The sequence below is a fragment of the Ovis canadensis genome, chromosome 19 (assembly GCF_042477335.2).
Source record: "Ovis canadensis isolate MfBH-ARS-UI-01 breed Bighorn chromosome 19, ARS-UI_OviCan_v2, whole genome shotgun sequence".
NCBI classification, from domain to species: Eukaryota; Metazoa; Chordata; class Mammalia; order Artiodactyla; family Bovidae; genus Ovis; species Ovis canadensis.
Genome location: NC_091263.1, coordinates 58,322,704 through 58,343,035, shown reverse-complemented (window position 1 = coordinate 58,343,035; position 20,332 = coordinate 58,322,704). Strand labels below are relative to the sequence as shown.

General features: G+C 36.2%; 1 protein-coding gene across 1 annotated transcript; it reads right to left on the bottom strand.

The window, feature by feature from the left end:
- Positions 1-412: 412 nt before the first annotated feature.
- On the bottom strand, positions 413-19,797 carry ARF4 (ARF GTPase 4). Its single transcript, XM_069560620.1, has 6 exons — positions 18,716-19,797; positions 10,201-10,281; positions 9,630-9,739; positions 4,489-4,560; positions 2,965-3,090; positions 413-1,382 (listed from the first exon to the last, which is right to left on the bottom strand). Exons 1-6 carry the CDS (start codon positions 18,780-18,782, stop codon positions 1,296-1,298), a joined length of 543 nt encoding a protein of 180 aa, XP_069416721.1. The 5' UTR covers positions 18,783-19,797; the 3' UTR covers positions 413-1,295.
- Between the last annotated feature and the right edge of the window lie 535 nt (positions 19,798-20,332).

Sequence of the window (20,332 nt, the reverse complement as noted above, 5' to 3'; positions counted from 1 at the left end):
GAAAGTGCTTGTGAACTTTGTTCCCCTACATAGGAGAGGAGCATCACTAACAACCTATGTATTACATCATGCAAACAACACTTGGATGTTTTTAAACTAATGTGAGCTGTGAAACAAATACATGCATATATACTTTGGGGATAGTTCATTTTATTACAGCTTTTTACTCTTGATCTAACTTTAGAAATGTACAGCATCAAAATGGTATTTTATCAAAGAACACTAAATTTTTGAAGCTGCTCCCCACTCTGTCATACACATGATTAGCAACCCGTATTTTACTTCCAATTCAAACAATAAACTCAGTGGGATCTGTATGACTGTTCACAGTATGTAATAAATGCAAATCAACTCTGCTAAATAAGAAAAATCCATTTTAAACATCTTCAAGACTCAAGAAAAACAAACACCATTAAATGTTTTTATCATTTTATTAGGAATAATTCCAAATGGGTTATGAAGAAAACTTATTCATTGAGTTTGATGAGTTTTCCAAAAACTCTTAATGAAGATATGTTCACCAATAAACAATAAAACATCAGCAGAACTATCATATACTGGGCAAAGAGTCAGGCTGATACCAAAAGCAACATGCAACATAAAAAAGATAATATAAAGGAAGACAATCTGCTGAGGATTAAAAATCATCTCCATATGCACTCTTTACATCTAGCACAGAACTAATTATCAAATCCAAACCACACCAAGGTAAGCTTGGCTGATGGAAGCCAGGAGTCAATAACAATGGGGGGAGAAATAGAAGTTCCTCAGTGCAAGATCTGAATAGTGTTTTGGAGCATTTCCCTGGCTGGTACAAGCAGTATTAAAAAATCTTTTTGGCAAGGGGGGAAAATAAATACAAATGGAATGCTACATTTTTTTAAATCAGCAGACTGTCCCAGGAATGATAAAGGTATCATTTGAAGTAGCAAGGGGTAACTTTAAAACATTATTCGTTGTGGGCTCAAAAAAAAACAAAACATTCAAAATGGATTTATTTAAAAGGTGTCACATTAGCTAAGTCCAGGCATTTAGGCTTAAGGGAAGTAAAATTAAAAGAGGACACTTTTTTTTTTCCCAAGTTAAGGAGACTCTCTTTAAAACCAAGCATATTGCTAAATGGCAACATTATACTTGGTAAACAATAATTGGCAACAAAATAAGTTTAAATGCAGTAATATTCTGCCCAAACCAGTCCCAGATACTGTTTAATAACCAAGATGCAAACTAATTTTGTTGTAACAAGCCTAGACCAATTCTATCAAACATGTCCTTGGTTAGATATCCAGCTTCATTTAACGTTTTGAAAGCTCATTTGACAGCCAGTCAAGTCCCTCATACAGACCGGTTCCTTGTGTAGCACAAGTGGCTTGAACATACCACTGTAAAGAAAGGACAACAAGAAAATGCTTGATTAATCAAATGTTTACCATTTCTTATTCAGAAAATCATCTTCCAGGGGAATTAGTAGGTACCATAAATATATAGAAAAAAAAAGAAAAAAAATACATAAAGTCATAGGAAATAAAGTTGTCAGTGAGTTAAAGTATTATTATATCTCACAAATGACTAATTTTATATCTAATAAAATATAAAAAGCATGTAACTGCTGAGGATTAAAAAACATAAATCATCTGCATATGCACTCTTTACATCTAGCACAGAACTAATTAGCTATCATATCCAAACCCACCAAGGTAAGCTAGGCTGATGGAAGCTAGGAATCAATAATGGGCAGAGGAAAAGAAGTTCTGCTACTCATTCATTACATTTAACCAACTACTACTTTATCTGAATGTTCACAGGAAGATTTGTATTAATAATTAATAATACCTACTTGGTCCTTGTTTCTCATAAAACTAAGTTCAGAGTAGAGGAAGCAAAATTTTCAAAGAGTAGGGATTGCTGATATTTCAGAGACAAGCTCTTCCAAAAATTTCACTGTCTTTAGTCTCATGCACCCCAAAAGTTCCACTCTTTAAAATGTCTACAAATATTATCTTCAGTAACTATATAAAATGTCATGAAAATTTACAAATACCAAGAAAAAGACCTAGAAAGTAATTTAATTATCTTTATGGGATGATTTATTAATTTTCTTTATTGACCATTTTATTTTGCTTAAAATAAAGACCTTCTTCTAATGTTGCAAAGTCACTTCAAGTCTACCATATGCTGCCAATTATTACTTGAACACCAAAGACCCTAATAACCTAGAAGGCTAGGAAAAAGCATGAATTCGTATCTCCTCAACATGGAAAACTGGCATCGTTTAGTCTGTCTTATTTAAATTAGCCTGGGGCATGTTAAACAGTGAATACAGTTATTGTCATACCACAGTATTTCCCTTGTTGAGAAGTTAATGAAAAACTATTGTAAAGCACAAGCTACAAAAACAGTTTGTGATATTTTTACATATAAAACAGTAGATTGTATTTTGCTAATATTTAAATAACTGATCTAAAATGATAAGCTATTGGAGAGAAAATAGATATTTTTTATAATTCAAAACTCAAAACTTATTTAATATCATAGTTATAGTCCCTGCACAAGTTTAGTGCTACCATGAAAACAGTACCAAATAGTATTTAAAATATAGCTGATAAATACCGGAGTTTTAAAAAGAAAACCTAACCACAAAATATGTGCTGCAGAGTTATATAAAAGACAGGTTTGAAATAAAGCTTAAAGAGCTCATTTTTATGTAAGCAAGAGTCTCTCATAGGTTTTTTTTTGGCTGCACTGCAAGGCATGAGGGATCTTAGTTTCCCCAACCAGGGCTTGAACTCATGCTCCCTGCAGTGAAGAGTGGCATCGTTAACCACTGGACCGCCAGGGAAGTCCCTGTAGCTTTTAAAAAGATGTGCTCACCACCTGTTTCAAAGAGGACAAGTAAGTTATAAAAGTTTAAACTAAATACTAACTTAAAAAATTATCCTAATAATTGAAACTCCAAATACTTACTGTTCTGTTACGAAGGGACTGAAGACCTAATTTATCTGTCATTTCACTAATCGCCATAGCATTCGGCAAGTCCTGTTTGTTTGCAAAAAGCAGCAACACTGCATCTCGCAACTCATCTTCCTGAAGCTAAAAATAAAAACTAAGACTTTAACAACTATCAAATCAAAATTCAATTATTGTACAAACTAGGTAAAACACTGTCTTCCTACATATATACATCATTTATTCAACATTACATACATTATCAAACATCAACCAATAATCATACACCTAAGAAGTAAAACAAAACTATTCTCTTAAGTAAATCATCCTACACTTCGTTAAGGTAAATCATTCATTCAGTCTTGACAGTCACCCACAGAGGATCAGGACTGGCAAGGACAAGAAACACACATAGGAATAAACAATTATGGGAGAACTTTATGGTATTTAATTGTAAACTTATTTACATGGCAAGTCTTTCTGGACTTTTATACTTTCTGGTCAGCTGGATCAAACAATGGGAAAATAATATAGTGATTAGGGCATAGTAGTGAAAAATACTATTTCATGAAAAATACAAAAATAATACCAAAAGCTGAAGCTGGTAGGAATCGAATACCGATATGAGACAAAACTCGGAAACTTATGCTAAGTACAAAGCGACAGAACCTTTTAAAAGGTTAACAAAAGACCATATGCATATATACGGGGGAGTGTGGAGTGGAGGGAAGGTATGGGGTATTTCTTTTGGAGATGATGAAATATTCTAAATTCAACTGTGGTAATGATTATACAATTTTATATACTAGAAACCATCGACTTCTATCTATCAAATGAGTGAAGTTATGGTATGTGAATTTTTATCAATAAAACTTAACCAAAAAAAGATGGGGAAAAAAAAAGGAAGAGTAGAAGGGGTAATATTTAACTGAGACATAAAAAGCACCAGTTACACATATACCAGCACTAGGGTTTTATAAACTTCACTCAACATTCTTAGGAGCAATGAATGATAATATTTCAGTAAATATTTCACAAATCTAAGTCTAAAACCATGGCAAAGTTCCTCAACCATCCCCTCCCCAGGATTTTTAACAATATGAATATATGAAAATATTAAACTAATACATGGCAAGGTCAAAATGCCACCATCAACCAAAATGCTATATCCTTTAGGTGGAATTTTTTTATCGTGGTTGATATTACAAAACATTCTGAAGTTATATATTATAGGTACAGTATAGAGAAAACTGAACCCAATGACCTTGGGAACAAGGATTCCAAGGTCACACTTCAAAACAGGAGATTCACTCACAGAGTAGTCTACAAATTGGGCTTTCCTCCCAACTTGCTGAAGCAGTCACTCATCCATAAGTATAAATTTTCATGTGCAGTCTTAAGAACCTGTGAATATAGTTCCTCAAGGTTCTAAGCTCACTAATGTAATCAGATTACGGTAAAAATGTACTGACCACTAATATTACCACTGTCACCCAGAAAATAACATATCTTGGAAATGATAAATTAAAAATATATTCTCACCATTTTCTGCAGCTCTTCTGCTCCTTCCTGAATTCTTTCACGATCATTGCTATCTACCACAAAAATAAGACCCTGAAGAAAAATTGTTTAAATAAATTATAAGTTAAACTTAAAACACAAAATAAACATGAAACCTAAACATACAGGCAGCAAAACCATATGAAGAGTTAAGTGCTAGGAAGAAAGTTTTCTTACTTTAAAAAAAAAAAAAGAGAGAGCAATAAAAACTAAAAACAGATTTGAGCACTATTTGTGATTTTTAACTTATCAGTGCTATTTCCCCCCCGAAAAAACCCTTACTCTTTTTCCAACTACACTAAAAAATAAATTTTATCCCTTCCCCCTGCCCTTGCAAGTTTAAGTACAGGTGAGTATTAGTAACAAAATGGCCATAAAGTGGGCACAGAAGTATAAAGGAAGGACAATCCAATTTAGGTCAAAGGACAATCCTAAAGATTCAATTTACTAACTGAATTAGCTTACTCGAAGGCATGCACAAAATGAAACTAAAAAAAGAGGAAGGAGGGCACGTCAGTACTTTTTATATAGTAAGTCTTACTCTAGAATGCTGCCTGCCAGGTCCAGAATCAGGGCCAAGAAAGTTTTAAGCCAAATAAATCAAGAAAAATTCAAGAATGACTTGATCAAGTAAGAAATTCTTAACAAAAAAAAAGATAGTAACCATTCTTAAAAGATAGTCATATATTAGAATTTTATACTACAAAAAAATTAGAATTTTATACTAATTAGGAAGGAATTAGCTGAATTAAGATTCTTTCAAAAACTTTCACATGGAAAAGTATACAATTTTAAGTTAGAGAGAGACAGGGCAGATTTGTTAAAAGCTATCCCTGTTGTACCAAGTATTATTATTCTCCCCACAACCTGACCCAGGTATTTTTAATCTTCTGTCACTTTATCACAAACTATCTTGTGCTATTATTTGTGTAAGTCATTACATTAAATCCACTGAGGGATTAATCCTCTCAGTACTATCATAACGCTTGCTAGGTACTATGCCAATAAGTATTTCAGACTACGGACATTAAATGACATATACTTTCTTTTGGTCTAGAAAACTTCAAGCCCATTTCCTTTATCTCGACAGGAAATCATTTTAAATACCCTATCCTTTGAAAAAAATTTTGGTGCTTTGAGAGCCAGTGTATCATAGTGGGTAGATTTTATTTTTCTGGGCTCCAGAATCTCTGTGGTGACTGCAGCCAAAAATTAAGATGCTTGTTCTTTGGAAGAAAAGCTATGACAAACCTAGACAGCATATTAAAAACCAGCAACATCACTTTAGTTGACAAAGGTTCATATATGGTCAAAGCTACGGTTTTTCCAGTAGTCATGTACGGATGTGAAAGCTGATCCACAAAAGAGGCTGAGGACTGAAGAACTGATGCTTTTGAAGTGTGGTGTGGAGAAGACTGTTGAGAGTCCCCTGGACTGCAAGGAGATCTAACCAGTCAATCCTAAAGGAAATCAGCCCTGAATATTCACTGGAAGGACTGATGCTGAAGCTGAAGCTCCAGCTCGAATACTTTGGCCATCTGATGGGAGGAGCTGACTCCGTGGAAAAGGCCCTAATGCTCAAAGATTGAGGACAGGAGGAAAAGGGGGCAACAGAAAATGAGATGGTTGGATGGCATCATAGACTCAATGGACCTAAGTCTGAGCAAACTACAGGAGATAGTGAAGGACAGGGAAGCCTCGTGTGCTGCAGTCCATGGGGTCACAAAGACTTGCACATGGCTTAGCAACTCAAACAACAATGGCATAGTGGAAAAATAAATTCAAACCTAAGCACTGGTTATTAACTATATAAATTACCTAGTCTTTGAACATGCCTCCTATTCTATAAAATAAAACACTAACAACTTTTTAAGCCTATTAAAGATGAAACATAATCGCAGAGGTATAAAAGAATCTAACATTTGTATCTGGCATATCACAGGCATTTAGTAACTGTCTCCTTTTCCTCCTATCTCGAAAGTTAGTCCTTTTTAGAACCTACTTCTCTAGAAGAGGTAATACCTCTAAAATGGATCTAATTTTATCTGGACTACTAACAATCTATTTTTATTGTTTAAAATGCAAATAACACTATCAGTCCCAACATAACCTTGAGAGGGAAGGTTATTTTAGAAATAAGTTTAAGTTATTCACTTCCTGAGACAGCATAGAATCAAGAGGGTAGAAAACCTGGATTCTAAAAATGGCTAGTCTAAGAAAAGACTACTTAAAAAGCCAAATATTTACTTATTTGTTTAGAATAGGAAAATAATTTCAATTATACAGAGAAGAGGAATTTACTGCAATAAACAATGTGTCATGGATTGTTAATATAAGTTAGAGAAAGTATGGTTAAATGGAATAATCAGCTTCTAAAAGAACTGATCATGAATGTTGCAAAAGACAGCTTTAAAAGGACAGTGGTGATTACATCAGGTAATCATAAAGCTTTCTCCAGCAGCCTTGAGGTCCCTGGGAAGAAGTACTTGAACTTTCAATTCTAGGGTGGTCCAGAGAGGCCAGGAATGAGTCTAATTACAAGTTAAAAGTAAATTAAATAGCAGTCTAAACAAGTCAAGGAATACGACTAGGGTTACCTTTGGTCAAGAGTTAAAGGCTTAAAAACATGGAAACAATCTCTACATCCATCAACAGATGAAAGGATTAAAGAAGATGTAGCACACATATACAACAGACTATTACTCTGTAAAAAAGAATAAAATAATGCCATTTGCAGCAACATGGATGGACCTACAGGTCATCATATTAAGTGAAGAAAGTCAGAAAAAGAAAGACAAATACCGTACGACACCACTTATATGTGGAATCGAAAATACAACATAAACGAGCGTATCTACGAAACAGGAACAGGGTCACAGACACAGAGAACAGACTTGTGGCTGATAGATGGGGGCGATGAGGGGGAACTGGGAGCCTGGAACTAACAGATGCAAACTAGTATATATAGGATGGATAAACAAGGTCTTATTGTATAGCACAGGTAACTATAGTCAATGCCTCGTGGCAAACCATAATGGAAAAGAACATGTAAAAGAATATATGTCTATATAACTAAGTCACTTTGCTGTACATCAGAAACTAACACACTATAAATCAATTATACTTCAATAAAATTATAAAAATTAAATTAGAAAGAATTAAAGGTTTAAGATTACCAGTTTTGTATCATACCAAATTTATTTCAAAAAAATAAATGTGTTCTCTAAAAAAATGCCTGACTTACTTTAAAACAATCCAAAAGGCAAAATATATAATAAAGGCATATCAATTAAACAATACTGTCCATATCCTAATAACTGAAGTTGAGTGATAGATATGTGGGAGTTTATTATGCTATTCTTTACATTTGTATATATTTGAAAACTTCCACAACAAAGTTTTAAAATATAAGTCATGTTAAAACATTTTCTAACCACAGCTATGTTAATGAATAGGCTTCCCTGTGGCTCAGATGGTAAAGAATCAGCGTGCAATGCGGGAGAACCAGGTCTGATCCCTAGGTCATGAAGATTCCCCCTGGAGAAGGGACTGGCAACGCACTCCAGTATTCTTATTTGGAGAAGCTCATGGACAGAGGAGCCTGGTAGGCTACAGTGCCTGGTGTCAGAAAGAGTCAGACACAACTGGGCGACTGATACTTTCACTTTCATGTTAATGAACAGAAACACTTTTATTTCTTAATAAAAAGTATGTCACTTACTTAACATGACTTAAACCTGATTGTTTCAGCCACTCACCTATAGTATTCACTGCTACATGGTGGCAATAAACCTCATTTGTATACAATGTTATTAAGAAGTAGAATCAAGAATGACATCTGCAGATCTTAAACATAGGAAGTGCTTGTAACATCACACATTACTGTTTTTTACAAACCTTTATCAACTCCAGTAGTAAACAAAAACTAATGAGAAATCCCTCATGTGGTAGAAATCACCAGAGTTGGGACCTACTTAACTGAAAATGGAAAACAAGAACCAGCTCTCCAGTCTTAAGTCATTCCAAGCTTCAGTTTCCTCATATATAAGAATTAGACTACCACAGTGGTTCTTAAGAGGGAGCAATTTTGTCTCCAGGAAATATTTTGCAATATGTGGAGACATTTTTGGTTGTTGCAACTGGACTGGGTAGGGGAGACTATGACTGGGTAGATTACAACTAGTGGATAAAGGCCAATAATGCTGCCAACCACTCTACAATGAATGCAAAGGAGAGCCCTCTCCATACTCACTAACAAAGAATTAACCACCCTGAAATGTCAAAAATGCTACTGCTGAAAAACCCAGTAATGGAGCCTAACCAGCAGCATTAAGCACCATCCCGTGAGAATTTGCTAGAAATGAAGAATCTCAAGCCTTACTCAGCCAGGTCCCACTGAACTGACCTGTATTTTAACAAATACCCAGGTGATTCATATGCAGATTAAAATTTGAGAAACACTACTCATGTCTAGTTTATGTTGCCACAGATTCTGATTCAAGTGGCCAGGTATTATGCTCAGGTTTTTGAGGCTTTTAATACTCTCCAGGTGACTTTAATACGCAGTCAAATTGGAGAATTCCTGCTCCATAGGATCACTAAAGTCTCTTCCAGGTCAGTATTATACATACTGCATGATAATACAAAAATACCTCACACACACAAAAAAAACTCACAAATCAACAGAGAAGCTCTAATTTAATTTTTTCCTCATGTATTTTAATAAACTCTTCACTGAGTTAAATTAAGAACTATTAATCACAGTACATTCATTAAAAACTACAATAACAGAAAGCTATACTTTTAGAAGAAAGATCTTACTTCTAAGATTCTACACTAAGAATGAAACCAACAGAACCACTGATAAGACATCTAATTCAATCTTGAGAGCCATCCCAATCCACCTTCCAAAGTATCACTATGATAATTATTTAACTTTTCTACCCTAGGTAATTTAGTCTACAAAGGCACGGAGAGAGTCCACTGAAGAACACGGAAGTACTGATAAGAAGAATGCCAACTCACACAGTGAACATGAATATCCAAGTAAACAGTATGTATTAAACTTTACAACATGAAACATAAAAAGAGAAGTTATAAAATGTATAGCATTCCTTACTTACCTGGGTATTTTGAAAGTAATGCCTCCAGAGAGGCCTAATTTTATCTTGACCACCAACATCCCATACTGTGAAACAAATGTTCTTATATTCTACTGTTTCCACATTAAAACCTATATAGGAGAAAGAAAGAAAGAAAGAAAAGACCATTTTGCACATTTTGTCTTTCAGAAAACAACCCCTTTGATTGGGGAATTCCCCCCGGAATTGGTTTTTTTTTAAGTCCTAATACATAATCAACAAAGGTAAAAACCAAGACAGTTACAATGATGCATATATGTTATTAATGGTACATTTGTCCAAACCCAAACAATGTACCAAACCTTAAGCATAGGGACTTCGGATGACTACGATGTGTTAATGTATGTTTATTACTTGATAAAATAAGTAATATTGAAGATGGAGAGGGCTATGCATGTGCAGGGGAAGAGGACATATGGGAAATCTCTGTAGTTTCCTTTCAATTTTTCTGTGAGCCAAAAACTACTCTTAAAAAAAGTCAAAATTAAACTGTATTCTATTTCACTTTATAATACATTATTATGATATAAATAAAAATCACTGTAAACCTTACCAATGGTAGGAATGGTGGTGACTATCTCCCCTAACTTCAGTTTATACAGAATGGTCGTCTTGCCAGCAGCATCCAATCCAACTAGAATAAGACATTACAGATTTTAAATCTAGACCAAAAGGACACACTAAGAAACAATTTTACAACAAATTTTTAGTTTGAAAACAAAAGTTGACTGGTCAAGGCACTAATGAGTTAGAAATGAAATCACCTCATTTCTAGCTCCCAAAGACTACACTTCCTAAAAAAGCCATTTCTATTTTCCTTTCTAGACCTAGAGAGACAGCATGGGATCCCTTAAGGAAAGAGGTTAGAGAAATTAGCTATAAAATAAAGGGACCTGATCAAGTAATCTAAGATCTCTTTCAAGTCCTCATCAATTCTATGAAATACTACCATTTAAAAAAACACAAATTAGAAATGGGATCAAAGAACAAGTAAGAACAAATTAAGAGCAATCTTTACGATTGACAGTCAATTCCCTTTAATATACCAAGAAAATTTTAAGTAAAGGTCTTAATGTTAGAGGAAAAACTGTATATAATTATGCCCTTCTTAAATTATAAAGATGAGGCCAACTTTACCTGTATCTTAATCCATTTCAACATCAAATGTGCAGAAGTTTTACAAAAGACTGGTTAATTTGGGTTGTGAAAACTGCTCTGTCATACTCATCTCCAATGAAGTAATGCCTAAATTCTTAAAATTCCTTTGAGGCAGGTGGATATAAGTAGGGAGGAATGTACTTGCTTCTGAGAAAACCATCAATCTTTGAAAATCTGCACATACTACATTACTTGCTAAAGCCTTCAAAAATGGAAGGTCAATACCTAATAACCTCATTGAATGGATTATTCATCTAAGGAATCACATTTGGTTGCCTACATTAACACTATCACAGATTTTAAAATCAATTCAACTAAGTATTGACTTAAGTAAGGATATTTACTTCAGAGCATGACTTTAACAAAGGAAACCCATGCTGTTAAAAAAAAAAAACTGAAATCACCTCACTTATATAATTTACATTCCTGTGCAAGTAGTTTAATTTTTATCAGTTAGTCCTAAATGAAATCAAAGACTAGAGTAGGCTATTCAAATTCCTTCTACCTATATAACAATCCTATCTGCTCTGTATCCTACAATGGGGAGAGCTTTAAGATCTCCCTGGAATTGCAAGGCAATTATACTCCCCCCAAACTAATATTTTATTAATAAAATATAATAAACTTTTAAAAAGAAAAAAGAGCTAGAGGAAAGTATGAGAAGGTATCTCATCAAACAGAAATATGAAAACTATTAAAAACAAACAGAAACTCTGGAGTTAAAAAGTACAATATTGAAATGGAAAAACACCACTAGAAGAGTTCAACAGTATATCTGAGCTGGTAGAAAAAGGAATCAATGAGCTTTGAGAGAGGTCAACTGAGACTATTCACACTGAGGAAAAGGAAAAAAAATAATGAAGTAAACAGAGTATCAGAGACCAGAGGGACACCATCAGGGATACCAAAATATGCATAATGAGAGCCCCAGAAAAGGAAAGAGACAGAAAGAACATCTGAAGAAAAGGTGACTGAAAACTTCCCAAAGTTAATGAAAAACTCTAATCTACACATCCCAAAAGCCAAAAAACTCGAAGTAGGATGAACTACAAAAAAAATTAACACTTAGATTAAGTGCTGAAAGCTAGAGAAAGAAAGAACCTTGAAAGCAGCAAGAGAGAAATGATTCATCATGTACAGAAGACTCTCAATTAGATTAAATGCTGACTTCTCATCAGACACTATGGAAGCCAGAAGGCAGCAGGATGTTATATTCAAAGTAATGGAAGAAAGAACATCCATCAAGACTCCTACGTCCAGCAAAACTATCCTTCAAAAATGAGAAAGTAAGAAGTTTCTAAATAAAAACTAAGAGAATTTGTTACTAGCAAACCTATCCTACAAAAAAATACTAAAAGGAGTTTCAAACTTAAGTGAAAGGACTCTAAATAATAATGTGAATCCATATGGAGAAATAAAGAGCACTGGTAGAAGATAAATAAAAGAAAGGGTTTGAACCGGGGTCTCCCACATTGCAGATAGATTCTTTACCATCTGAGCCACCAGGGAAGCCAGGTAAAAGATAACTACATATTAAATAAAAGGGAGTTTAAAAAACAGATCTCCATGGAGATGCAGACATTTTATGCTGTCTTACTCCTGTATCCTCTAATCAATCTTTTCCCCACTTCTTCATAATAAAACTGTTTATTCTATCCAAAATATTATGGCACTTAAAGTGAACAGCCACACTCTAAGCCCTCACTTATGGGCATAAGAAAAACAAACCATTAACAGGAACTGCTTTATTCTCACCTAGGGATGGATCAAACCCGTGTTACTCCGCAGAGGTGCGGAGTCTTAACCACTGGACTACCAGGGAAGCCCGTTTTATTTTTTAACTATGGAACAGTAGCAAACATATCAGAAAACATAAGTTTAAAAGATACACAAGGAAACAAAAGCAGCTACCTTAGAGGTTAGCATTTTCAATAAAAATACACAGGACAAAGGGATGAACAACAGGATCTTTTCATTGTTGGAAAAAGCTTTAAGTATCTTGAGTCTAAATCCTCTTCAGGCAGTTTTTATCAAATTTTAAAATAAAGCAAAATTCACCTTCAACTAAGTCCAAATATCATTAGCCCAAGTCAGAACTGAAACGGAAATGCTGATTAGAAAAAACACTTGTGGGGAGACTCCCTAATGGTCCAGTGGTTAAGAATCCGCCTCCCAACCCAGGGGACACGGGTTTGATCCCTGGTCCAGGAACTAAGATCCAGCATGGCAGAGGGCAACTAAAATCGTGCACCACAACTACTGAGTCCATGTTCTGCAACAAGCGGCCACCGCAATGTGCACCGCAACTAGAGAGGAGCCCCCACTTACAACTAGAGAAAGCCCATGGGCAGCAATGAATACCCAGCACAGGCAAAATTGAATAAAAACATTTTTAATCTGTGTTTAGTTTGGAGAACTTATGTACACACCTGTCCTCACTGGAGGTCCAACTGGACTTCAAATCTTAGTTTGAAAACAATGTAAGTCCAACAATATTGATAAGGAATGAAAGAAATCCAGGTTAAATAATGATTACATAACTACTTTAGGTTATACAAAAGCATTCAGGTAATTAAACTTTTCTTTAAATGACAATTTATACCTGTTTGTATGCATGATTAATATCTTTCTACTCTATACAGAGTATGGAACTTTTTTACACAATAAACATGTATTGATTTCATTAAAAAGAAAATATTGCCCAAGTAATGTCTTTATTAGAAACTGTTGAGACTAGTGAAAACTCATCAGGATGACTGCTTTAGAGACTTAATATTTATATGTTTATTTTAATTGATACAAAACAGTGTATCCATAAAGTTTTTTTAAGCATCTGGAAGCTATTTTTAAAATTTTAAAACAAGAGTTAAGTGGCTCACAGCCACATACAAGACTCTAAAATCACAAAGATTATCTTTTTTGAGTTGCATCTAAAATAAGTGTTGTATAAATGCAAGCCGTTAAGTTTTGAGGTATATTTATCATGAAGTTTAAGATGCACAAATTAATGTACATCATCGCTCATTATATAGTTCTATATTCAAAAAAATGTTGGTGTAACAATTCTGTGCCACTTTAGTGATTTCTTAAGTACGTATTTTCTTAATGTTGTAATATTCGGCAATGAGATTTCTGCACGAAATGAAGCTATAACCAATCCTCAACTAGCCAAGATAAGACTCTAATCTGTACAGTCCAGTAATGTCCTCCCCCTCCCTCTCACCCTCATAAACAAGTCACTGTTTTGAAAGATATACTGGAATTATTTGTTCTCCTTGACTGGACCTACACTTCGACGGAACAGTCAAAAGCAGCAAAACTGTCCCCAAAATCTTTTGGCAATCATTAGAAATACTTATATTTTAAGTTAAAGAAAATAGATTACAATTACCTCAACTTGGGAAAAAACCAAATGCAAAGAAGAAAAAAGACTGAAAAGATACAAGTATATTTTCAGTAAGTAAAGTTCCAGTTAGGATATTTTTCTTCATGTTTTGTTTATCTTTCAGATTTTCTACAAGGAAGCTTGAAATAAAACTTCATAATAATTTTTAAATAATTAAAAATCAAGTCCTTATTGTGTTCCAAACACAATACCAGGTGACTGCATACATTTTGTAATTTAACCCTCACAATAACTCTCCATTTTTTAGATGCAAAATCTGAAATTCAGAAATGTTCTCAGAATCACAGGAGTAGTAACACAGATTTTAAAACACAAGATCTTTTCAAGAAACTAGATCCATATATAGCTGCAGAATTGTGAAAAGGTGTAGCTGCTTTGAAAAAGTTTGTCAGTTCCTCAATATGTAAAACATAATTAAGAATGACCCAACAATCCCATTCCTTGCTAATTTACCCACAAAAATTAAAAATATATGCTTCCACAAAAACTGCATGAATGTTCATAGTAGCATAATTTGTAAGAACCCAAATGTAAAAACAACTACATTTCCATCAACTGATGAATGAATGATAAACAAACTGTGGACTATATCCATACAATGGAATTACTGTTGCGCCATAAAAAGCAATGGAGTACTGATTCAGGCTATAATGTGTCAGTATAATGAATCTTGGAAACATGAAAAAAGTCAGACACTAAAGGCAACATATATCCTGAACAAACCAGACCACAGCAACAGAAAGCAGAAAAATGGTTTGTTGCAAGAGGGAGCGGTGAGGAGCAGGAGTGACTGCTGAAGTGGTGGCGTGTCTCTTTGGGCTGATGAAATGTTCTAGAATTAACCCAGTGGTAGGAGTTCCCTGGTGGCCTAACAGTTAAGATTTTGGGCTTTCACTGCAATGGACCAGGTTAGATCCCCTCTCAGAGAATTAAGATCCCACAGCCACCAAAAAAAAAAAAAAAGATGGTGTTAATGGTTATACAACTTTGTGAATATACTAAAAATCACTGAATTACACACTTTAAATGAGTATTATGTGAACTACATCTCCTTTTTTTTCTCATTAAAAACAATCTTAGGTCTGATGCCAGAGTATTCATATATCAACATTCTTCCCTCAGGTTTGCTTGGTGGACCCAAGGTACATTAATATTTTATCTAATTCCTCAGAGGTTCAGTTATCAAAACTGACACTGATGCTAACAGGGGTATAGGAAAATTATAATGAGCTTGGGTTTTGCTTCTACCCAACAGCTGAGGGATGTCAGCACTTTGATTACTGTGCTATTAATTAATAGCAAATTATCAGTCTCTGATAGAAATACCTCATAGTAACACATGAGGGTGCACCTAAGGGTGGCTTCATCAACTTCTAATGGCATAAAGCTAAGGATTTTTGCCTCTTCTATCACTTCCCTCTATCATATAACTAACCAGAAGGCCTCTCCCCTTTTTTAAAGGCTGACAATTATGTTTTCAGTTAATGCCCTAAGGAAAAGGTCATAATAAACTAAGTCAAAAAGAACACAAGGCTATATACCACAACTACACTTCTGGAGAAACAAAAACTTCCTCTTTAAGGCTAAGAGTAAATATAACAAATATAGTGGAATGGTAGAATTATAAGATATCAATTATTCTTTTTCACATCTTCTAAATTTAACAAAGAGGACATTATTTTTAGAATCAAGACCAAAAGTTACATAGTAAATATATGGTCCAAAAAAGCTAATCACATGTAAAATAACACAAATCTACACTGGATTAGCAATTTTTTTGAAAGCCAACACTTTTCCAGCTTTTCAACAGGCAACAACTTTCACGTTTAAAGAGAGTAGAATTAATAACTCGTCTACATAACATATTGTTTTCAAATATAAACATTTAGGGAGTCATTTACCAAAATTACATCTCATCACAAATTAAAATATGGAGATCATAGAGAAAACAGGATAATAAAGGAACTACATGAAAAATCTAAAGTGGTAACTGACTTTGAATTTAAGCTCAATAAGAATCATTCACATGTGATTTTCCCTTTGGAGAAAAATTAAATAATTTCTATCAATCTATAGTTTGATGTTACATTCGATACACTGTGCTAGTTTTAATTAGTTAACATAAAGTGCAACTTCAAACATCTTTTTAAATTACTTTAGCTTTCAGGAAAGCATATGTACGAATAAAATGTAAAACTCCACAGTAGTTTGGCAAACCAGATTCATTAGCTAACTGCTATCGTTCAATAAAACTTTAAAATGGTAAAATCTGAAAAAGTCACTGACTCAAGAAAGCATGAATTTTATCTAAGCCATATAAAGGAAAAGGAAAAACACATGCCTGTCAGAGAACATTAATAATGGAAAAATAGTCTTTAATTGGTAATTCTAAACTTGGATGGGGCAGACACATTAAAATTATTTATGCTATCACTCATAAAGCTAGATATAAAAATCTAAGAGTAATCAAATTTCCAAATCACCTATTTCACTATCCATACACATACTCCCCATATGGTTAATGCTTCATTTGATGAGTTACCATAAAAGGTGACCTTGTGATTTCACTGTACTTAATCAAGGAAACCTAATTATCCTGAATTAAAGTGCAAAACAAGAATAGCAAACCTGACTAATAGAAAATTTAACATGGAATGATTTAAATAACTTCAAATCATGACTTCTATTCCCTGCACAAATGCACAGAGTTATTTTTCTTCTTCCACTTTCTTTCATTTCTGGGGCGTAAGGAGGAGAAATGCTTCCCTAATACATACCAATATTTGAAAGTGCTTAGACCATACATAATTCTACCTTTCTTTTCTGTAACTTTCAGCCATTACAAAAGACTAAAGAAAAGAAAAACAATAATTTACAAGAAATCTTAAGTAAAATATTATATACTGTATTTCAAATATAACACACTACACTTTCCCAGAACAGAAACACTCACTAGGTAATCTCTTTAAAGAACACGCTGGAAATTCATTTATGACAGTCCAAAGGTCTCCCATTGACTTCAAATACTTCGGACTGTCGATTTTCAGGTACTTTTAAAGCTCAAACATTATGCTTACCCTCCTAAAAATAATTCTTTTTCATAACTGAAATCTGATAAACTTTGAAAGAGAAAACACTTTCATTTATCTCTGAGAATGAATTATCAACAATTGTTTCAGGGATTGTGAGTAAGCTGGAATTTGAGTTAAGTGAAGAAAGAACCAAAATGTGCATACCCTTAACCGTTGTGTATCTTGAACCTTGCTTCCGGGAACTTTCAAATAAAACCTCCCCCTTATCCACTTCTCTAGAAAACAAGCTAATGAACCAACAAAACTCAACGTTTAAATTAAGCGAGGCTCCTCACAGCATTATTTAGGTTCACAGACCTAAGTTGTGATGTAAAAACTACTCACAGTACCATCGGGGAGACGCTGCTTACATCACTCAAGTGACAAGCCCATTCTCCCTCGGCAGAGCAAAACACCGACCCTAAAGAGCAATTTTTTAAAAGCCCACCTTCCAAAAGATTTTTTAAAAACACTCGTGTAATTACTACTTAACAAGGTCTCCCTAATATTATGCGGCATGATGTTCACTTACTGAAAACTTGTCACCAGCTTTAAAAAAAAGTTTCTAAGCCTTCTCCCCGCCCCTCCACCCACCCATTAAACTTTAGCCGAACAAAAATTACGTACTTTGAAAACTCTCTGGTAAATTAAATATATTTAGCCCTTGAGACTGGCCAAAAGAAACTTTCATGATAATCTCAAGTTTTCAAGGACATTAATAAAGAAAAGAATATGTGTATATATATAATATAATATATATATATATATATATGAGGCGGAATCCAGAGCGAAGCAAAGTTTAGCGGAGAGACAGCGCGCTGAGGATTCCGGACTCCACGGAAAGCTAGGTGCTCCTGGGCCACCGCACTGGGCCTGGCCACTTCCTGCCCGGGCCGGCTCAGGGCAGTTGGCGACTGCTCGCTCACACAGTGTTGGGAGTGTGCAGTGTGTGTACACGGGGCGGAAAGGGGGGAGGAGGAAGGTTGGAGTCGCCGGGCCTCCCCCTCCCTCCCGACCGCTGCCCACACCCGGGAAGAAGGGAGCCAGATCGCTCTCTCAGAATGGGCTTCGCCAGCCTCTTCCGGGCTCGGAAGATCCGAGAGTTCGCTACCCTCACATCTCCGCCCAACTGTGTCGGGCTTTCAAATAAGACAAGCAAAAAATCGCCAAACTCAGGAGGAGGAAACCTTGCCCACGGCCCACTTCCAACCTCTCCCACACATCTGCGACGGCCGCCCACCCTTCACCCCATTGTTCCCCTTTAGGAATTCCTCCCGACCCCCAGCTCGCCGCCCCTCCCCCACCGCAGCGGACCGCAGCGGACTGGGGAGAAAAAAAGAAAAACACCAAAAAACAGGCCCCGAGGCCACCCCGAGCTTAGAGACACGTCCGCCCCACCCGGGCCTGGTCTCTTTTCTCAGGCCCTTACTCACCCATCAAAATGCGCATCTGCTTCTTGCCGAAGAGGCGGGAGAAGAGGGAGGAGATGGTGAGGCCCATGGCGGTAGTGGCACTTGCAATGGGCAGGAGCAAAAGGGGTTTGGGGCGTCCCCGGGCCTTCTCCTTTTACGTTCCCAGAAAACTCAGCGAGTAAAGAGCTGCTGAGGATGAAAGACGGCTGCGGGGACGGTTCGCTAGCCGGCGTGTCCGAAAAAGCTCCCGGACAGCGGGATGAGGACCTGCTCCACGACTGGCGGGGCAGCTCCGGCTCCGACGTTAAATCTTCGGCTGTGCCACGTCACGAGGCAGCCGCGGCAACTACGGCAGCGGCCCGGCCCCTCCAACGCGGACAGATTCGCGTCACCGCCGCCCCATCCCCCTGCGCTTCCGGCGCTTCCCGAACCACTGCGCCTGCGCAGGAAAGAGATTGGCCCATCTTCGCTGACGTGCGCCTCTGGCCGGCGTAGCCCCCCGGACGTGGCTCCTGGAGCTGGGCGAGGCCAGTTAGCCTCCGTGTACTGGAGGACGGACACAGTCCCACAATGCCTTGCTTCGTCACGTCCAATCAGACTCAAGGAGAGACGTTTCGGCCCAGAGAAATGCATCCTGGAGGTTGTATTCCTTCCTTCCGTAAAGGCGGGCTGTGCAGTATGGGTTAGGTAGTGAACATCGTTCTTCTGCGCGTGTTGGAGATTTCCTGGTTTCCGAAGGTACACGTTTCACCCGGCGCATCAGACACTTGCCCTAATGGAGGCTTGAAGACAAACCTTGCTTTCTCAGGCGATAAGTTGTTCAAAACCCAGTGCGCAGAGAATGAGGCTGTACCAACCGTTCTTTATGAAGCTAGGCCTAAACACTTCGAACCCGCCAACGCCGGGTCATAGTAACGATCCCTAATCGTCTGTCAAGACAAAGAGCTCCAAGACATTTACATCCTCTATTGCAGGTTTTTAAGAGAAGCCAACGGGGAAGGCTTATTTTTCTTCTCTCCAAAAAGGAGCATGGAAGATTTATTCCCGATGTTGAAGTGGAAAGCCTCATTTCAAAAATATTTATGATCTTAATGTTTTCTTGTCTACAAAATAAAGTATATATCTTGTTAAAAATAAAGTTCCCCACAATTTTCTCCACCTCCCATGTATTTCCGTCATACCATTGGTGCAATTTAGGATTAGCGACACCCCACTCCCCACCTCGACGCTTATGCTGGCTAAGACATGCTCACCCACCTTTCAGATCTGTTTAACTCCCTTGGAAAATACATTATTGACCTCCTGACTAGATAACTGACTCAAACCATCTGCTCTTCATAGTTATGATTTCACTTTTGATATTACTATTGGTAACCCTCTTCCCCTCTCCCACTTGTGTAAAAATTCTATAGAGAACTGGACCCTAGTCTGTTTTTATATTACTCTGTAATCACTCAAATATAGTTGAATGACTGAGGGACTACTGAATAAATTATGATCTATCCATACTATTTTTGAGAATACTCTCCGGATTTAGAATGACATACAACTATAAATTCTAATGAAAAGATCTCCAGAGCACACTTACTGTGAAACCCCAAATAATTACTAAGTACAGTAAAGTGATATCTGCTCTGC